Source organism: Suricata suricatta, chromosome 8, assembly GCF_006229205.1.
Source record: "Suricata suricatta isolate VVHF042 chromosome 8, meerkat_22Aug2017_6uvM2_HiC, whole genome shotgun sequence".
Classification (NCBI taxonomy): Eukaryota; Metazoa; Chordata; class Mammalia; order Carnivora; family Herpestidae; genus Suricata; species Suricata suricatta.
In genome coordinates this window covers 42,710,485-42,729,857 of record NC_043707.1, presented here as the reverse complement: position 1 = coordinate 42,729,857, position 19,373 = coordinate 42,710,485, and the positions used below count along the sequence as shown (strand labels likewise).

At 43.4% G+C, this 19,373-nt stretch overlaps 1 protein-coding gene across 8 annotated transcripts in view; it reads left to right on the top strand.

Annotated features, from left to right (window-relative positions):
* LOC115299509 (myomegalin-like) overlaps positions 1-19,373 on the top strand; it is a 180,838-nt gene that overhangs the window by 58,145 nt on the left and 103,320 nt on the right. For all 8 annotated transcript variants that reach the window (XM_029948898.1, XM_029948905.1, XM_029948904.1 and 5 more), the window contains one exon: positions 18,425-18,501. In XM_029948898.1, coding sequence (XP_029804758.1) covers positions 18,425-18,501 — 77 coding nt within the window. The remainder of the gene's footprint in view (positions 1-18,424; positions 18,502-19,373) is intronic.

Below are 19,373 nucleotides of genomic sequence, written 5' to 3'. Positions count from 1 at the left end.
AGCCATCCACCTGCCCCTAAAATGATTCTTTTAATATTTATTTATTTATTTTCCTTTTTAAAAAATTTAATATAGTTTATTGTCAAGTTGGTTTCCATATAATACCCAGTACTCATTCCAACAAGTGCCTTCCTCTATGCCCACCACCCTCCTTCCCCTCTCCCTGACCCCCCATCAATCCTGTTTGTTCTCAATATCTAAGAGTATCTTATGGTTTGCCTCCCTTCCTGTCCTTAACTTTTTTTCCCCTTCCCCTCCCCCATGGTCCTCTGTTAAGTTTCTTCTGATCCACGTATGAGTGAAAACATATGGTATCTGTCCTTCTCTGTCTGCCTGACTTATTTCATTTAGCATAATTCCATCGAGTTCCATCCATGTTGCTACAAATGGACAGATTTCCTTCTTTCTCATCGCCTGTAGGATTCCGTTGTATATATAAACCACATCTTCTTGATCCACTCATCAGTTGATGGACATTTAGGCTCTTTCCATGATTTGGCTATTGTTGACAGTGCTGCTATGAACATTGGGGTACATGTGCCCCTATGCATCAGCACTTCTGTGTCCCTTGGGTAAATCCCTAGCAGTGCTATTGCTGGGTCAGAGGGGAGTTCTATTGTTAATTTTTTGAGGAACCTCCACACTGTTTTGCAGAGTGGCTGCACCAGCTTGCATTCCCACCAACAGTGTAAGAGTGTATTCATTTATTTTTGAGAGAGAGAGGGAGACACACAGTGGAATGGACAGAGAGGGAAACAGAGAATCTGAAGTAGGGAAAATCAGGACCCAAGCCAAAGATGGACACTTAACTGACTGAGCCATCCAGGTGCCCTGCTACAGAAAATGATTTTTAAGCAATGGCCTGAAGGAAATGAGGAAGTTAGCCAAACATAACTGGGGGAAGAATATTCCAGGCAGAGAAACAGCAGGAATACCACTGTGGTTAAAGCAACATGAGAAAGGGCAAGGATGTTGGGAGATGAGGCCCCAGAAGTCATGGGGCTGGTATAGGTCAGAATGGCCCTTGTAGATAATTTTAGAGACTTCAGCTTTTACTGTGAGTGACAAGAGAAGCTATTAAGGGAATTTAAGCAGGGGAATGATCTGACCACTGACAGCCCTGTCTGACTTTTGAAAAGATGATTATGGCTGTGGTCCTGAGAATCGGCTGTAGAAGGACAAGAGTACAAGCCAGGACAGTGATAGAAACCCCTGCAGTGACTGACAGGAGAGATGGTGGTGATCAGACTGAGGTAATAGCAGTTAAGGTGGGGATAAGCTTTGAACGGGGAACCAGTGTGATTGCTGATGGATGGTATGTGGAATGTGAGAGAAGGAAGGGAATCAAGGAAGACCTCCCGGGCTTTTGGCCTAAGCACATGGAAGGATGGAGTTACTTTAATTGAGATAGGGAAGGCTATGTATTGTGCAGGTTTGGGGAGAATGGGAGTAAATTGGGGACATTTTGTGTTTCAGATATTTGTTGAACATTTCCAGTGGCAATGTCAAGTAAGCAGTTGAGGATATAAGTCTGGAGTTCTTGGGGCGCCTGGGTAGCTCAGCTGCTTAGGCATCTGACTTCAGCTCAGGTCGTGATTTTGCAGTAGGTGAGTTCAAGCCCCACATCGGGCTCTGTGCTGACAGCTCAAGGCCTGAAGCCTGCTTCAAATTACGTGTCTCCCTCTCTCTCCTCCTCCTCCTCCCCTGCTTGTGCTTGCGCTCTCGCTCTCTCTCTCAAAAATAAACATTAAAAAAATTTTTTAAATAAGTCTAGAGTTCTGGGTATTCTGGATAATGGGTTGGGCTGGAGCTACAAATTTTGGAGGTATCAGCATGTAGTTGGTATGTAAAGCCATGGGACTCTGAGATCACCAAGGGAGTGAGACCGGCCAAGGGGGAAGAGAAAAGGACCAAAGACTAAGCCCTGGGTCACTCTGACATGAATAATTTGGGAGAAGGAGAAGACGAAGACACAACCAGTGAGGTGGGACTCTCCACCAAAAGAATCTGGAGTTGTGGGAGCCAAATAAAGGAGGTAAGAAATGGAAGAGAGCTAGATCAGCGTTTTGAAATGCTGATGAGAGTCAAGTAATAAGACAACTAAGAATTGACCTTTGGCTTTAACAACATGAGTGCCCTTAGTGATCTTGATTAGAGTCCTTTTGATGGCCTGGTGGAGGCAAAAACCTGATTGCTTTAGTTTAACAAAAACCAGGAGAGAATTGGAGTCAGTGAGTATTACTGAGTGTGTTGAGTTCTGTTGCAAAAAAAGAGCGAAGAAACAAGATAGTACCTAGTAACAGTGTAGGGTCTGTAGAAGATTTTGAAAAGATAGATGAAAATAGCATATTTATATACCAACAGAATTTTCCAGTAGAAAGTGAAATATGGAGGAGAGAGGGGAGACTTTCTGGATGTTACTTTTGAGCAGCAGAGACAGTAAGACCTAATGCGAGGTGGGAGGTTTGGCTTTAGACAGGAGGATGGACAGTTGATCTGTGGTCACAAGTGGAAAGACAGGGTATGTGAGCTCAGATGCTGGTGGGTGGGTCGCTGTAGTGACAGGAGACTGTGGGAGGTTTGTTCTGGTTGTGTCAGTTTTCTTAATGAAGTAGGAAGCGAGCTTTATTCTCATACTCTGTATTTTCAGACATGTTCCTGGAGTCATTCACCCCCCCCCCCACATGTGTGCTAACCCGGCGGACACAGCCTTGTTCACATCTGGATTACCTGCCTCCTCCTTCTCTGCTTATACAACCCCTACTCGGCTTCCAGAGTCCAGTCCAGATTCCCTGTGCTCGGGTGGGCCTTTCCTTATCACAGCTGCCTGAAATCATCTTTCACTCTGTGTTCTCTCAACAGTTACAGTTCAGACGCACTATTTGGCACCTGCTACTTAATCCCTGGTGGGCAATTATCTTTCCTAGTGTGCTTTTATCTGCTTCTCAGTTATAAGCACTTTGTGGGTTGGATGGACCTCAAACTCACACTCACCTGGAAGTTGCAGGTGAAGCCCATCCATACGGAAAAGGTGGAAAGGGGACCGCCTTTCTGTCTTTTGCTGCTTTCTCCACCTGAGATGTCCAGAAGCTGACATTCCAGGTGAACTACCTGGAACAGACCAGTCTCTTCAAGGGAACAGTTGACAGAAGTAGAAAGCAAACAAATCGAGATAAGAAAGTGTAAGAAGAGGAAGGTCTTGACAGTGAGAATTGTTTGAGTGGGTTCTATTTTTATTTTAAACATCTCTTCATTTGATAAATTATCATCTGCGTGTGGGCACCATGCCAGTAATGAGGCCACAGTGGTAAGAAACAGGAGGTTCCTGCCTTCCTGACGCATGCCGTTCACTGCCTGAACATAGGGTGGGTAGAAGAGTGATCTGACTTTGGCTTAGTCACCTGGTGGCAGCTGCAATCACCCCTAGATGGTTCTGCTTCACCTGTGATTAGTCGGAGTCACGTGTGTGTTTTATCGGTTGATGAATGCCATAACCCCATGCAGGCTCTGAGAGGTGCTCTTAGACCACAGAATTAACTGAGACGCAGGTCAGAGCTTGTCTTCGTGCAGTGTACTTCAGTCTAGTACATCTTTTACCTAACAGCTTAGACAGCAGCTCTGTCCAACAGGATTGTAACGCGAACCACAGATGTCTTCCTCTCTCCTCCTCCACGCCTCCCTTTCCCCATTCCCTGTTCCTTCTCAGGTTTTCATCCCCATGATGCCTCTGGGAGGTGGGCTCTACTGCCACCCAAATTTTCAGTTCAAGGACACACAGAGGCTCAGATTTGGGTGATCTGACATTGCTAGGTGTTTGCAGTCAATCTACAAACTTCCTCAGTTTCTATTACGGGTTCAGCACTGTTGAAGATTATGTTGTGGCTACAGAGGAAGTTTGAGATCCATCCAACCCACAAAGTGCTTATAATTTAGAAGGAGATAAGAAATGTACACTGGGAAAGATAAGATGTGCTTTAAAGTTTTCTAGAGTGCCTGGGTGGCTCAGTCAGTTAAGTGTCCAACTTCAGCTCAGATCATGATCTTGTAGTTTGTGGGTTTGAGCCCCGCATTGGGCTCTGTGCTGATGGCTCAGAGCCTAGAACCTGCTTCAGATTCTGTGTCTCCCTTTTTCTCTGCCCCTCCTCTGCTTCTGCTCTATCTCCTTTTCTCTCAAAAATAAACAAACATTAAAAAAAAACACTTTAAAATTTTCTAGTGGCTGCACTATAAAAAAGTAAAAAAAAACATGAAATTAATGTTAATACGTTAAAATATTATTTCTTTAAAAAAAAATGTTTTAGTGTTTATTCATTTTTGAGAGAGACAGAGCATGAGCTGGGGAGGGCAAAGAAGAGGGAGACATAGAATCCAAAGCAGGCTCCAGGCTCTGAGCTGTCAGCACAGAGCTGGACATGGGGCTGGACCCCATGAATGGTGAGATCATGACCTTAGCTGAAAGTTGGACACCCAACCGATGATCCACCCAGGCACTCCTAAAATATTCATTTCAGTATGAAATCAATATTTGAAAATTACTGGGATTTTATATATTCTGCAGTTGTGGTTAGTTGTTGTGGCCCAGTGTGTGTGACATCTTGGAAATCCTTCAGCACACTTCACTGTGGACTTGTCCTGTCTTTGGTGTTCAGTAGCTGCGTGTGGCTTGTGGTTGCCATCCTGGACGACACAGCATGGAGTCTACAGTGCAAGCACTGTCCCTGGTCCCAGTAACTTCAGGGGAGTTGCCTGAACTCAGAACACAGCAAGGTTTCCAGGGAAGGAGTGACTGCCAGGCGTTAGAACTTCCATCCCAGTGGGTAGGAAACTTCCAGTCAGTGTGAGCAATGGACTTTGTCCTGGACTTTGCAGAATACCAATGAGTGACTTAATCTTTTTGTGGAGAATAGATCAAAGCAAGTGACAATCCAGGAACTGAGAGTTGAATTTGTGCATGAATTTCAGATCATGTTAGATGCCACGATCACTTTAAATTTTTTTTTAATGTTTACTTATGTTGAGGGAGAGAGAGAGATAGAGTGCAAGCAGGGGAGGGGCCGAGAGAGAGAGGGAGACACAGAATCCGAAAGCAGGCTTCAGGCTTCAAGCTGTCAGCACAGAGCCTGATGAGGGTCTCGAACTCACGAACCGTGAGATCATGACCTGAGCCAAAGTCATGGCCATACTTAGCCAACAGAGCCACGTAGGCCCCCTGGCATGGATAACTTTAAAAAATTTACTAGGCCACAGGTTTCCTGTGCACCAGTTTATCTATAGAAAAATTAATATAGTTTTTATACTTTTAACTGGAAGTAAATTTTTACTTATTTCAATTCTATACCTGCTGCCCAAAGAAGAGGCAAAAGAAAGCACAGGATGGTTCCCCTGAGCTCCAGTTCCTAAGCAGCGGAGGAAAATAAGTCGTTCTGAGTCTCCCTTGTGGCCCCTTCAGCAGGGCCGGGTCCCTGTCCCCACACAAGGTGTCCTGGTGATGGTGAGGCCTCCGGCCTCACCCCTGGCTACCACAGGAGGCCTGCACTTTGCTAAATTAAGCCCAGCCAGGCCTGTTTGTGAACAGAGAGGCTCCAGCCAAGGGAGAGAGATCTGTCCTGCTATGGAATGTGTTGGGAGGGGAGAGGATCACTGAGATCATTGGTATTTATGTGTGTATTTCCTCACTCGCGAGCTCAGTTGGGCCCGACCAATAGAGGCTTCTGGGACCCCACCAAGATTTGTACAGGGTGGCCGAGAAGGGTTTAAGTTACAGATCAGTGTGAACACTGAGGCAGTGTATATATTGGGGCCTCTGAGCTCAGAGTCTAAATAAAACAAGCCCAAGACACCTCTCATATTTCCCCCCGGATTTTTAAATAGACTTTACCATTTGGTGCGGTTTTAGGTGCACAGAAAAATGGGTAGAAGGTACAGTGATTTCTCATGGACTCCCTGTCCCCCACCAGCTCCCTTACCTTCAAAATCCACACACTTCATTTTCACCTCTTTTTTCTTGGTTTCTGAACTCAGGGTTGGCCAAAAAGAACTCTCTCTCCTTCCTATGTTTTAGGTGCCTTACAACCTTGGAAACTAATGTTTACTGAACACCTATATGATGTCAGATATTTCAGGGTCCCCAGATGGCTCAGTCCATTAAACATCTTACTTTGGTTCAGGTCATGATCTCATGGTTCGTGAGTTCAAGCCCCACATGGGTCTCTTCTGCTGTCAGCGCAGAGTCTGCTTCAGATCCTCTGTCCATCCCGTGCCCCCACCCCCACCCCTCACCCACTCGTGCACATGTTCTCTCTCAAAAATAAATAAAAACATTTAAAAAAATAATGTCAGGTATTTTCACTCTCGTTTTTCATTTAATTTTGCAACATCCCTACAATATTAGTATTCAGGTATTAGTACCTGAAGAAACTGAAACTTAGGCTACATGTTTTACATCTAGAGTTCAGAAGATGAACTATGTGAAACTATAAAAAGTAGTTGACTATTTGCACTGTTATATGATTGAACCTAACAGAATGTGAGAGAGTTCATATTTGAGCCCAGGCCAGTTCAGTTGTAAAGTCTACACTGTGGTGTCTAAATGGAGTGTCTCTCCTTAGCAGATGGGAGCCCCCACATGTGGGGCAGCACTTGGGTGGAAGCCAAAGGCACAAGTGGCGGAAGCATTCACCTGAGGCAGACCAGAGGTGATAGAAGTTTCCTGAATACACCTCAAGGGCGTGGCGGTGGGCCGGACAGCAGAGGAGAGGCTGTCTGCACCCAGGCAATGGCTGGGGGGCTGTCTTTAAAGGGGGAAGATGGGGGGGCACCTGTGTGACTCAGTCAGTTGAGCATCCAACTCTTGATTTCCTCTCAGGTCATGATCTCATGGTCGTGGGATGGATCCCCAGGTCAGGCTCCTTGTCTGGCTCCACGCTGGACATGGAGCCTGCTTGGGATTCATCTTCCCTCCCTCTTCCTCCCTCTCCCCCTTTCCCCTCCCTGTCCTCCCCCTCCCTCCACCTCTCCCTCCCTCTCTCTCCTTCTCTCCTTCCCTCTCCCTCTGCCACTTGCATTCTCTCTCTCTCAAAAAATAAAATAAAATAAAGGGGGAAGATGAGTTATGGCAACGTATGCAGTGCTCCCTTGTTTGGTAGCCGTGCCTGGCTGTGAGTAGCCCACGGGTCAGTCAGGGCCTGTGGGTACTCTGAGGTGGGTCATCTGATGGGCTGCCTGTGTTCTGCCAGTGGTCGCCGGGAGCCCTTTCTATACTCCATTGCTCAATTCTGTTGGCCTAAAAATGGCCTCTACCTACATTGCATTGTACCGTACCACTACCCTAAGTGCCAAGTTCTTCATTTTTCCTTGGCAGCTCTGTAGTTTCAGATTTAGAGCCCTTCTCCCTGGAAGAAGAGAATGAGGGAGCTGAGAAGAAGAGCATCCCAAGTTATGACGTGTCCGAGCTGAGTCTAGGAAGGTTTCTTTGGAAACTAAAGCTGGGAGTTACAGGATTTGCATATCTACCACTATTTATGCCTCCACCTGCGTGCATTTCCATTCAGCTATCCAATGCTAGGTCTCCTCTGTTGTTGTTGTTTTAAGATTTCATTTTTTTAAGCATTTATTTATTTTTCAATACTTAAAAATTTTTTTTAAATAGTTATTTATTTCAGAGAGAAAGAGAGAGCAGAGGAGGGGCATAGAGAGAGAAGACTCAGAATCCAAAGCAGGCTCCAGGCTCTGAGCTGTCAGCACAGGGACTCAAACTCACAAACCATGAGATCATGGCCTGAGCCGAAGTCAGACGCTTAACCGACAGAGCCACCCAAGTACCCCTAAATATTTGAGAGAGAGCGTGCACACATGTGTGCATGGGGGAGGCACAAAGAGAGAGAGGGAGAGAGAGAATTCCAAGCAGGCTTCGCGCTGCCAGTGCAGAGCCTGACACGGGGCTTGATCCCACCAACCGTAAGATCATGACCTGAGCTAAAATCGAGTTGGATGCTTAACTGACTGAGCCATCCAGGCATCCCTCAGGATTCACATTTAAGTAATCTCTGTACCCAACGTGGGGCTCAAACTCACAACCCCAAGATGAAGAGTTGCCTGCTCCAACTCAGCCAGCCATTTCCCCCAGGTGTCCTCTGTTTATCACACTCTATTATAATCATCTGGTTAATTGCCACCAAAGGCTATAAATTCCCTGAGGACTGTGATTGCCTCTGCCTTGCTCTTTCTAGTGCCCATTAGAGTGTCTTGCCCACCCAAAGTAGATGCTCAGTAAATATGAGATGAAAATACAAATTAACAAAGCTCACAAGTCAGCTACCCTGTCCTCTGCCCGATGAGAGCCCTTTCTATCTCTGTCTCTCTGTCTCTCCCCACCCCTAACACATGAACCCTGACTGCATCTGTCCAAATACTCGATCGCCTGAGAACCCACCCATGGCCTGAGTGCCTACTCAGATATGGATGTCTGTGCTTGTCTAAGCAATGTCCACTGGGTGAGGAAGGAAATGGTGTTGTTTTCAGGTCTCTGCTAAGGACTGACACGGGTAGGGCTTGAGTGACCTGAATAGTGGAGTTTTGTATTTGGATGCGGATCCTTGTATTTTGTACTGTATAAACTGAAACTTTTCCACTTGGTTTTTTTCCATCTCTTTGGAGGACTGGACACTAAGGCAGTCTCTGGCAGAAGAGTGCCCTGGCCTTGTAGTCTTCTGGTTACTGAGGCTGAAGACACTGCCTTACTGTCCTTTCCGTGACAATGAAGGACACCTGTCACGTGTCAGGGCAACCTGTGTGTCTAATTTGGGGCTTAACTGTGCTAGCAGATGACAGTGAACCTGAATCTGTTAGAAAAGCAGGGACTAGACTCTGGATAAAGCCTCTCCTCTACCCTGGGTTCTAAGGACTTTACTGTTGTGCATTTGAACACTTCCTGGCTAGGTGTCTCACCTCAACTGAGATGAGCAATGTAGGCTCTATTATAAGTCTTATGGGCAAGAGTGAGAGGCTCTGTGTATAAAAACAGAAAGCTTTAGAGGCGACTAGTGCAAGATCACACAGTTACTTAATGACAGAACCAAATACTTAGACCCACTAAAGTTCGCTTTTTGCTTTAAAACTGGGTGAATGGAAAGAAACATCGTCTACAAAAGAACTCACTTGGAAGCTACTAAAATGTGTTTCTAGGAAATGAGTAGGGACCAGCCTTGCTGTCCCTTGCTCAGAATACATAGAATCCCTTATGAAAATATGCAGTCTGGGTGGCTCAGTTGGTGAAGCATCCAACTTCAGCTCAGCTCATGATGTCAGTTTGGGAGTTTGAGCCCCACATCGCATCGGGTTCTCTTCTGTCAGCACAGACCTTGCTTCAGATCCCCTGTCTGCCTCTCTCTCTGCCCCTCTGCCCGCCCCGCTCAAAAAATAAACATTGAAGGATTTTAGAAAATACTCAATACTTCACCCTGCTTTATAGATCTATGGCTTTGCCCCAGTGGTTTCAGAGAGGTCCAGAAAAGAAATTTAACTCTCCATGCAAAAAAAAAAAAAATTATGAACTACACTTTTCCTATGAGGGGTAGGATTCCAAAAAGATTTTAAAATAAAACTCACCCACTGAGAGTTAGTTTTCACTTTGAATAATCACAGATTATAAGAGGGTCTTCTCACAACATTTCGAGACTCTTTTCCGGCTAACCTATTTCTTTTTAGTTTATAGAATTGCTTTGATACACCCTTGGCCATACTTACTTTTGTCTCAGAGAATCTTCTATGGAAGGCCATTCTCCTCTCTGGCTTGTAACGTACTGTCTTGCAAAGGTGCAATACCCGTTTCCTTCATGCACCAACCCCAATTCACCTCTTACTACGCTGAGGCCTTCTTGAGGTCAAGAGCTGCAACGGGAAAAACTTTGGTTCTGGCAACTTTTAATCTCCAGGATGTACATTACTTGCTGATTGTATCAGCCAGTGTATGCTAGTGTGCTGTCAAGTTTTTTTATTTCTTTTAAGTGTCTGCTCTTACCCCAGCAGCAAACTGTGACGAATACAAAATAAGATATAAAATGTCCTCAAGGTGCTTGAAGATTAATTGAAACCCCACATGCTTGCATGAAGTTAAATACAGAAACAAAAATGTGAGGTAGCAGATCAAGACTTGTGATAAACCGTTTATTCTCAGTAGTTGAGCTACTGAGAGCGAAGTACTTTTCTAGGCATCGAAATCGAGAGAGGGGAGCTGGACATTCTAAATAACTCATCAAGGCAGGGTAAGGTGACTGCTCTGCTGGTGATAGGCTTCCGATGACCATGCGTTCCGGTGTACAAGATAGTCCCAACGTTGTCTGTTGTCCTGGTGTAATTATGGTTTAAATATAATATTTTCACCTTCAGAAGAGTCTCGGTATGTGTGTTAAATTACAGTCATCTTAGTGATAAGTATAGCGGGAATGAAGAGAAAGGAACTCTCCGTTCTGACTGGGGGATTGGAGACCGTCTTCCTGGAGGAGGGAATACTGGAGTCCACAGTGGTGAAGAAGAGGTTTACAAAGAGGGGAAAAGCCATCACAGGCCAAGAGCAGCTCTGGTAGAGACTTGATGACTCCCAGGGACACACACGGGAGTGATTTCCCAATCAGTGGAAGCTCTTGGTTTAGAGGGGAGAAGAGTGGTACGACCAGAGGCTAGAGGAGTCCTGGAGACTATCTTGCCACAGGCTACCCCCTCTCAGAATTCTGGTTATCAGGAAAAATGGCTGCTGGAGAATGAGTGATGGCATCTGGTCCTGCGTTGCACCAGAAGGGCACTGTCCAAGCTGGGTGAGGTGTGGGTGAGGTGAGTGGCAGAGAGGGAGGAAGAGAGTGAGTAAGACAATGTCAGGGTTGAAGAGGTGGAAATGGTAAGAGGTGAAGTGAGAGAACCGTGAATTAGTTTGAATTAGTTCAATCTATGCAGTTAAGGAAGGTGCAGATTCCTCTCCAACAGAATCTTGTTTGGAATTTATTTCTACCTCTCTTCCTTCCTCCCTATGACCGCATATTCATTTGTATTCTTCTTGTTTAATACATACTCCTTTGTATTCTCTCAAGTTTGAGGCACTTAGAGGGAGGTAATTTTACTTTTTTATTAAAGTACAATTAACATACACTGTTTCATTAGTTTCAGGTGTACAACACACTGATTCAACAAGTCCATCCATTAGTCAGTGCCCAGCACGGGGAGTGTAGTCAGTACCTGTCGTTGGACAACACTATTACAATCTTATTGACTGTGTTCTCCATACTGTGCTTTTCATCTCTGTGACTCATTTTATAACCGGAAGTTAACCTACCTTGACCTATTTCATGTGGGGGCCAAATGTTCTTTGTTCTCAGTGACCTTAGTAATGCCAGAGATCAAAAATTAAATAAAAAGAATATGAACATTGTACTTTTTCAGGTTGAAATGGCCCCTTTTGACTTTTCATTATAAAAAATTTTGAACATATACCAAGATGAAGAGAACCTCTGTGTCCCTGCGCCATGTGCTGGGGACCTGCGTACCCGCCACCCAGCTTCAGCAGGTACCAAGGCTCTGCTGTCTCTGTCCTCCCCTCCTGACGGCTCTCAAAATACCTCGCAATGTATCTGGAAAGACATTAGAATTTACCTCGAACACATAAGGGCTTTGTTTTTAAGCATACCAGCAACACTATTATTATTGTACCCAAAAAGCTTAAAAGTAGTTCCTTAATATTACCTAATACTTGGTCCCTGGTCAGTTTCCCTTTCAAATGTCCATTTTAAGAGCTTGATTTGTATCTCTTGAATCTTGGTACAGTACACAGGAGTAGAATGGTTGGCCCTTTTGTGGGGAGGATTGAGGAAGAAGAGGAGGCTGGAATCCTAAGCTGGATTCAGAAGTCTTTCTCTTTTTTACGTCTCAGTTTTAGTAACCTTTTGTCTCTAATGAGCTAACAATATGCCTCTTAGAGAAGGTTGTCTTTAGAGCAGACAAAGTCTTTTCAAGGCTTCAGAGAAAAAAGTGTTTGTTTGCCCCAGTACACTGCATTATCCTGTCACCTTTTTATTCGTCCAGGAGCATTGTCTTTCCACGTCCCTGTAGTGCATTGTCCCTAGTTCCTTTGCAGTCAGCTGGTGTACGTATTCAGTGTGTTTACCATACATCCAAGTGCAGACCTCAGGTTTGTCATGGCTGCAAGTTTAGTGACTCAGGCACTGTGCTGGGTACTTTACTTAGGTTATTTCATTTATCCCTCACTGTGCCCCCTCAAGATCATTTTTCTCACCCCATTTTATCCCTGAGGATATTAGATTATAAGAGGCTAAGGAACTTAACACAGAAAAGGTCACCTGGCTAGTAAGTGGCAGAAAGGCATTTCTGCCTTTCTAGGTCAATCTGTCCTAAAGCCCCTATCCCACCATCACGAAGCTGAAAGGGAGAAGCTGGCAAAATGCACACCCAGCACCGTTATTTTCTCTGTCCTGAACAGATACATACGACGTGTAGATTTACGAAGCATTTTATAGCATGCCCTTCTTGAAATGCAAAGAGAATGATGTGAAAAATCAAAGTCCTAAGAAATGACTTTTGCGGCGCCTGAGTAGCTCCGTCAGTTAGGCATCCAACTCTTGATTTCGGCTCAGGTCGTGATCCCGAGGTTGGGAGATTGAGCCCTGGTGGGGCTCTGCACTGACAGAGTGGTGCCTGCTTGGGATTCTCTCTCCCTTTCTCTCTGCCCCTCCTCTCTCTCTCTCACACACACATTCTCTCTCAAAATAAATAAATAAACTTAAAAAAATAAAGAAATGACTTTTGATGGAGGTAGAGTAAGGTTTCACAAGGGATATGGCATTTAAGAAAGAAGCTAAAGGAAGGACGGTGACAGGGCCCTGAGAAAGCAAAGGACATGCGTGGGACGTCCAGGCAGGCTTGGCAGAGTGTGATAGGAGAAGATGGTTGGGTAGTTGAGGTCAGATTTTGAAGAGATTCTGTTATCAGGCTCAGTTATACAAAATTTGATTACTGTGCGGTTACAAGCCACTGAAGGCTTTTTTAGTGAAGGGAGTAAACTAATGAGAAATATGCTTTGGGAAAAATGTAAATGGTGGAGACACAGCCCGAGGCTGGGGAGACCAGTGATGAGACTATTTACTCTGATCCCAGGGGAAAGGAAGGAATCCCTCAGGGGCCGTAACCGTGAAAAACCGAGATTACAGAGAGATTTTGAAATATCCAGTGCTAATCTTTGTTAGGGAAACTTGAAGACAATGTATAGTTTTGCTTTGTAATTTAGATAGAGTAATGATGTTCCTATATGCTACTGTTCTAAGTGCATATGCAAGAAGCTATTTGCTATTGCTGTCATTTAATTATAACTATTATAACTTCAAGGGTTTTTTGAAGCATTTTTTTAGCAATTTAATAGAGATAAAATTCACATACCATTACAACTCACCCATTTAAAGCGTATACAATTCAGTTACACATCAGTGTTTCTGTACTATTCAGAGTTGTACAAATACCAGAGCAATCAATTTTAGGATATTTTCATCACTCAAGAAAAAACTGCAACTCATTAACCATCACTCCCCAATGCCCCTGTCTCCCCTTTCCCTTCCTCTCCCCTCCCCCCAGTCTACCACCCTCCATCAGTCTTCTTTATTTCTCTGTGGTTTTGCCTGTTCTGAACATTTCACATAAACAGAATTATGTTCTTTATGCCTGACTTCTTTAACCTAGCATATCGTTTTCAAGGTTCATCCGTGTTGTAGCATGTGCCATTCCTTTTTATGGCCAAATAATATTCCACTGTATGGGTATACCACATTTTGTTCATCTATTCATCAATTGATGGAAATTCTTAGTTATTCTAGAATTTTACTATATTAAATATTTATGTTTGAAATAAGTGAGCTACTGAGTGGCACTTGTACATTTGAATTATGTAGCAATCTCTACCTTAATATCGTATTTCCTCATCTATAATGACCTTCACCCTTCTGTACGTTACTCACCCATTAAGTCTTCCCTGGGTTAGGCCATATCTGAACTTCCTCTCAATGATCACCTTTAGTATCTTAGTATTTTTAGCAAATACCTTTATTTGCTTATTTCTTTTTATAAATTTCGGTTAGCCAACATACAGTGCAATATTGGTTTTGGGAATAGAATTCAGTGATTCATCGCTTATGTACAACACCCAGTGCTCCTCCCAAGTGCCCTCTTCAGTACCTATCACCCATCTAGCCCGTCTCCCATCCACCTCTCTAGTAAATACCTTTAGAATTAATTAGATTAATATTAAAAGTACTAAATTTTGCGCTTCTTTCCTTACCTGGATTGCATGCATACTAAAAGAAATACATGTGGGGCAACTTCATTATTCCCCACGAGGACTTTGAAGTCCCTTTTGACACTCAAGTGTGTTAAGTGTGGGGGAGAGGAGCCTACAAGAGTCAGGGCAGCCCCGTTCACACTGCCTGGCTGTGACCTCACTTTTTCCATTTAAGCTTCTCCCTTCCCCACTTCTAAAAGTGACTGGTGGGAGACAGTGTACAAACCATTGACCTAGTTAATATATTTGGTAATGATGCTACTCCCCTAACTCTGAGAGGATTGATACACTTTGGGTTTAGATTTTTTTAAATCGGTCTGGCAAAACCAGTTCTCATTTTTAAGTAGTATTTTAGAATTCACTGTGCCATAGCTTCTGTGGGGGCAAGAAGTTGACAATCTTACTGTTTTTAGAAGGGATAGTCACGTTGGGGATTCTGTGAGCAGTGGATCAATTTGTAGAGTTAACACTGAAGCCGTGGAGAGGAGTCAGGTAATTGGTTACTGATGGTTGATTTTTACCCAGTTGTGTGTTGGACTTTACAGTAAACACCAGGGTGGAAATGACATCAGGAGAATCCTGCATTTAACACGGATTGCTGTTAAGACTCTGGTCAAGTGATTTTTCCAGAAGCAAAACAAAATGCCTACACAGAGAAAGTCTGATTAAACGCGCTTAATCTGTAAACTCATCATTAGCCCATTTCTCAAGTTCTGGGTAATATAGGTTTCATTACAATGAAAGTTTATTGTATTTCTGTTTGTAATCATTTAATTTTAGCTTCATCACTGACACTTTCCCTTGCATTAGATGATGGGTGCATACTCCTCTGGGGACATGTGGAAAAAGAGGCTCTCTTACCCCACTCCCCATCCCAGCCGCCCCTTTCTTTCTTGAATATAAAAATTTCCTCAGTTATCTTGGCAAAGAGCTGACAAGATGTGGTGGTAATATAAGCAGATGCAGTTAAATTGGGATCCACTCCAGCTGTACTTAGAATTTGACAATTTACATATGAATATTTACTAGTGGAGAATGGATAAATGGAATAAACTAGGCAGTGGTGTTTTCTGCAGAAAGAGGTTAGAGAAGTAGGGTTGGACTGTAATGCTGGAAAGTAGTGTGCACTTGCATTTCCATGTAGTCAATTTAGCAACAGCCATGAAAGTGCTTTGATCTCCTGGAATAACTGATTGTAAGATTTAGGATCTAATCCTGTAGAGGCCAGGGTATTTTAGCAGTTCTGTGTGAGCCTCATAAACTTATTACCTATTTGAGTAGACATAATGCTAATGCCTAGAGAAGTAGTTCTATTTTTTGTCTTTATTCTTTTATTTCCTTCCCCCCTTTTCATTTCTCTTCTCTACTTATCTCAGAAGGGTAATGCTCACGTGAAGACGGTTCACATTGGGGCTGTATTTGTGTGCAGCTGTCTGGGACATCCTGCCTTTGGTGTAATAATTTTCTTTCCTTTCCATGACAGAGCATTAGTTCAACATGTGATTTGTTGAGAACTTCAGCTATCCTGGTCGAAGAGGGCAAATTTTGGTTTTTATAGTTTATTATAGCTAACATTTTCTGAATGCTTACTGCATGTCATGTATGATGCAATGTACATTGTGTGCATTATTTCACTTAATCTTCTTAACATCCTAATTAGATGGGTGCCATTTTGATCCCCCCCCCCCCGATAGATGAGGAGGTTGAGGCTTTTATGAGAGGGCAGGTGACTTGCCAAGCCCTCATCACCTTCCAGACCTATGCTCTTGACCACTATGCTTACTGCCTAATGTAGCACATTCCCTAATTCTATAATTTACCACATTCTACTAAATCAACCAAAACTTGGTCGTGTTTCCAGAACTGGTCTCTGGCTAAAATGCTGGAGCAAAAATGGAGTGCTGGATCTAATTGTTTTTATCTTTTTTTTTTTAATTTTTTTATACTTATTTTTGAGAGACATAGAGCATGAACAGGGGAGGGGCAGAGATAGAAAGACACACAGATCTGAAGCAGGCTCCAGGCTCTGAGCTAGCGGTCAGCACAGAGCCCGACACAGGGCTCGAACCTACGAACCATGAGATCATGACCTGAGCCAAAGTTGGACGCTCAACTGACTGAGCCACCCAGACGCCCTATGAGTGTTTTATCTTAGAGGAACGCTTTGAGTTTCAGTTTCCTTGTCTTTAAAATGAGGGACCTGGAATCTTTTGCCAAATTAATTCAAGTATTGCCTCCATTTTCATATCTAGGATTGGAACAGATAGGGCCAACAGAATTGGCATCCTCCATTTTTTTCTTTTTTCTTTTAATTCCAGTGTAGCTAACATAACATTTTATTCTTCCTCCAGATTTAAATACTTCTCCTGGTAGGGCTGAGATCTCTTGAGTGGCACGAGTTAGCCAGGGAACAAAGGTTGTTGAGAAGCTGTGGACAAGGCAGAGTTCTAGGTATTCTAAGTATATTATGTACCTTATCCCTTTGAATATGCTCAAAGTCCCCTGTGGAATAGACATTATTGTCTTCATTAAAAATGAAAGCAACCACAGTATACCTGTGTGAAAGCTGAGGTGCATCTCATGAAGGCCAGCACATAGTATTGATAAAGTTCTCCCTGCTTAATACTATGTATTCAGTGAAGGGACTAACTCATCTCTGTGTAGTCAGCTCTAAGCCTTAATAAAGTAAATCCCTGGCTAGTATTTGTAGACCCCTCTTGAGGTTCCCCTACACACCTGCTCCTCTTTTACTGTTCCCTATTTTAGTTACTAGTATGCATTACCACCCACGTGCTAGAAATCTCGGCATTGTCTCTGCTCCTCCCTGTCTCACAAACCAGGAAAGCCTCATGGATTCTCCCTCGGGAATGCCTTTTGAGTCTTTCTCCCTGTACTTCTTTGGCGTCAGACAGTCCCTGTCTCTAATCTGCAGCTGACTCCTGACCCATTCATCTTCTTTACATCGACTCCAAACTCCTTCCTCATGTAGACCTGATCATGGCACTATTTTGCCTAAAGCGCCCTGATGAGCTCTTGTTCTCTGTGACTGCTGTTCAGACTTCTCAGCGCGGCTTCACAAACTAGCTGTCAACTGTTCTTTGTACTCATTTCCCACTCCTCACCAGACACCAGGCCGCGGACATTTCACCAAATCACTGGTCATACTTTACTGCTCTTGGGATGTTTTTATTTCCTTCTTCTGCTTGTCAAGTCACAATTTGTTGCTGTTTCACCTCGACAAAAATTAATTGTCCCCTTCATAGATCTACCAGCAGATTTCCTTCTCCCCTTAAGCAAATGCCATTTATGAAAATCCAATTTAACGATAAAAGCAGGGAATTGTTTTCAAAAATGTCCACAATGTAATTTCTTTTTTTAAGTTTATTTATTTATTTTTGAGAGAGCATACGTAGGGGAGGGGCAGAGAGAGAGGAAGAGAGAGAATCCCAAGCAAGCTCCATGCTATCAGCACAGAGCCTGATGCGGCGCTCAAACTCATGAAACTGTGAGATCATGACCTGAGCTGAAACCAAGAGTTGGACGCTTAACCAACTGAGCCAACCAGGCACCCTACAACATAACTTCTTTAAATAATTAAATCCCCAGTTATATTTAAATATAATTCTATATGCAGCAATTTGGCTTTCAGAAACAAATTTACATTATTAAAAAATATTTTGTATTATTATTATTTTTTTAAAGTGGACTCCACACCCAATGTGGGGTTTGCACTCGTGACACTGAGGTTACAAGTTGTGTGCTCTACCAACTGAGCCAGCCAGGTCCCCCAGGAAGAAATTATTTTAATATGCACACTGTTGTCCAATGCTTTAGAGAACATGTTCCTCATCCAGGAGAAATAACGAATGGTTTGGGAGGATGGATGAGCAGCTCTGGGGAAAATCTGAAGCTGCAGAGTCCATTCATTCCTGGCTGAGGTACTGACCCACCTGAGTCTCCTTTGTGTCATGAAGCCATGAAGACGGCTGGGATAAAATGAGAAGCTGTGAACCAAGGCAAGACTCAACTAGGAACCTGGTTCCAGATAGAGGGTCTGCGGCAGTTAACAATGATTAATGCCTGTGCGCTTTTCAGAATATCGAGCTGAAGGTTGAAGTAGAGAGCCTGAAACGAGAACTCCAGGACAAGAAACAGCATCTGGACAAAACATGGTGAGTTGCATTTTGAACCAGTTGAGCTCTTGGTTCTTTCCAGAGCCTGGTTTATTAATCTGAGAATAGATATGGAACCAAACTCCTTCACCTTAACTCTGGCATTTGATCGCTGTGGCCAATTGAGGAACTGAAACAATGTGCTTTCTTTCCCTTTGGCTCTATGACTAAATCTGACAGGCCTTGCATAGATTGGGAATTCACCGGGCCTAAGATTATAAACTTCCTGTTCAGCAGTCTGCTGGCACCATCAAGGGCTGACATGGAGTTGAGGGGAAATGGGCACTCTCATACACTGCCGGTGAAAGTTTGAATTGTGGCAGCATATTTGGTATGTGGCACTGCCAGTGAAGTGAAAAATAACACATTTCCTTTGACCAAATAATCTCTAGAAGGAAACTATCCCTCATAAATAAAAGCATGAGTGTGAAAGAATAAATGAAGGATGTTTACAGCATCGTTATTTATAAAAGGCAAAAAATAAAAAACAGCTATCCATCAACAGGGCTATGGTTGAGGACCTTTTGATATAACCATACTGTGGAATATTATGCAGTCATTTAAAAGAATGATTTACTCTGTATTATTTTCTTGGTGGGAAGCCCCTGCTAGACTAAGCAAGGGGAAAAGTGCTGGGTGATATTGATGGTATAAGGCCCTTTGTTACATAGGCAGTCTTCTCTATGTCTACATGTGTTTGCTTGATTATATAAAGAAAAAAACCTGGAGGGTTATATACCAAACTCTTTAACATTACTTGTATCAGGGAAGTAAGATTAGAGTTTTTGATGGGAAAACATCTTGGTTTTTTTTTCTTTATATACTTCTGTTAAAATGGTTACTTTTATAATTTATAGCTTTTATCATTAAAA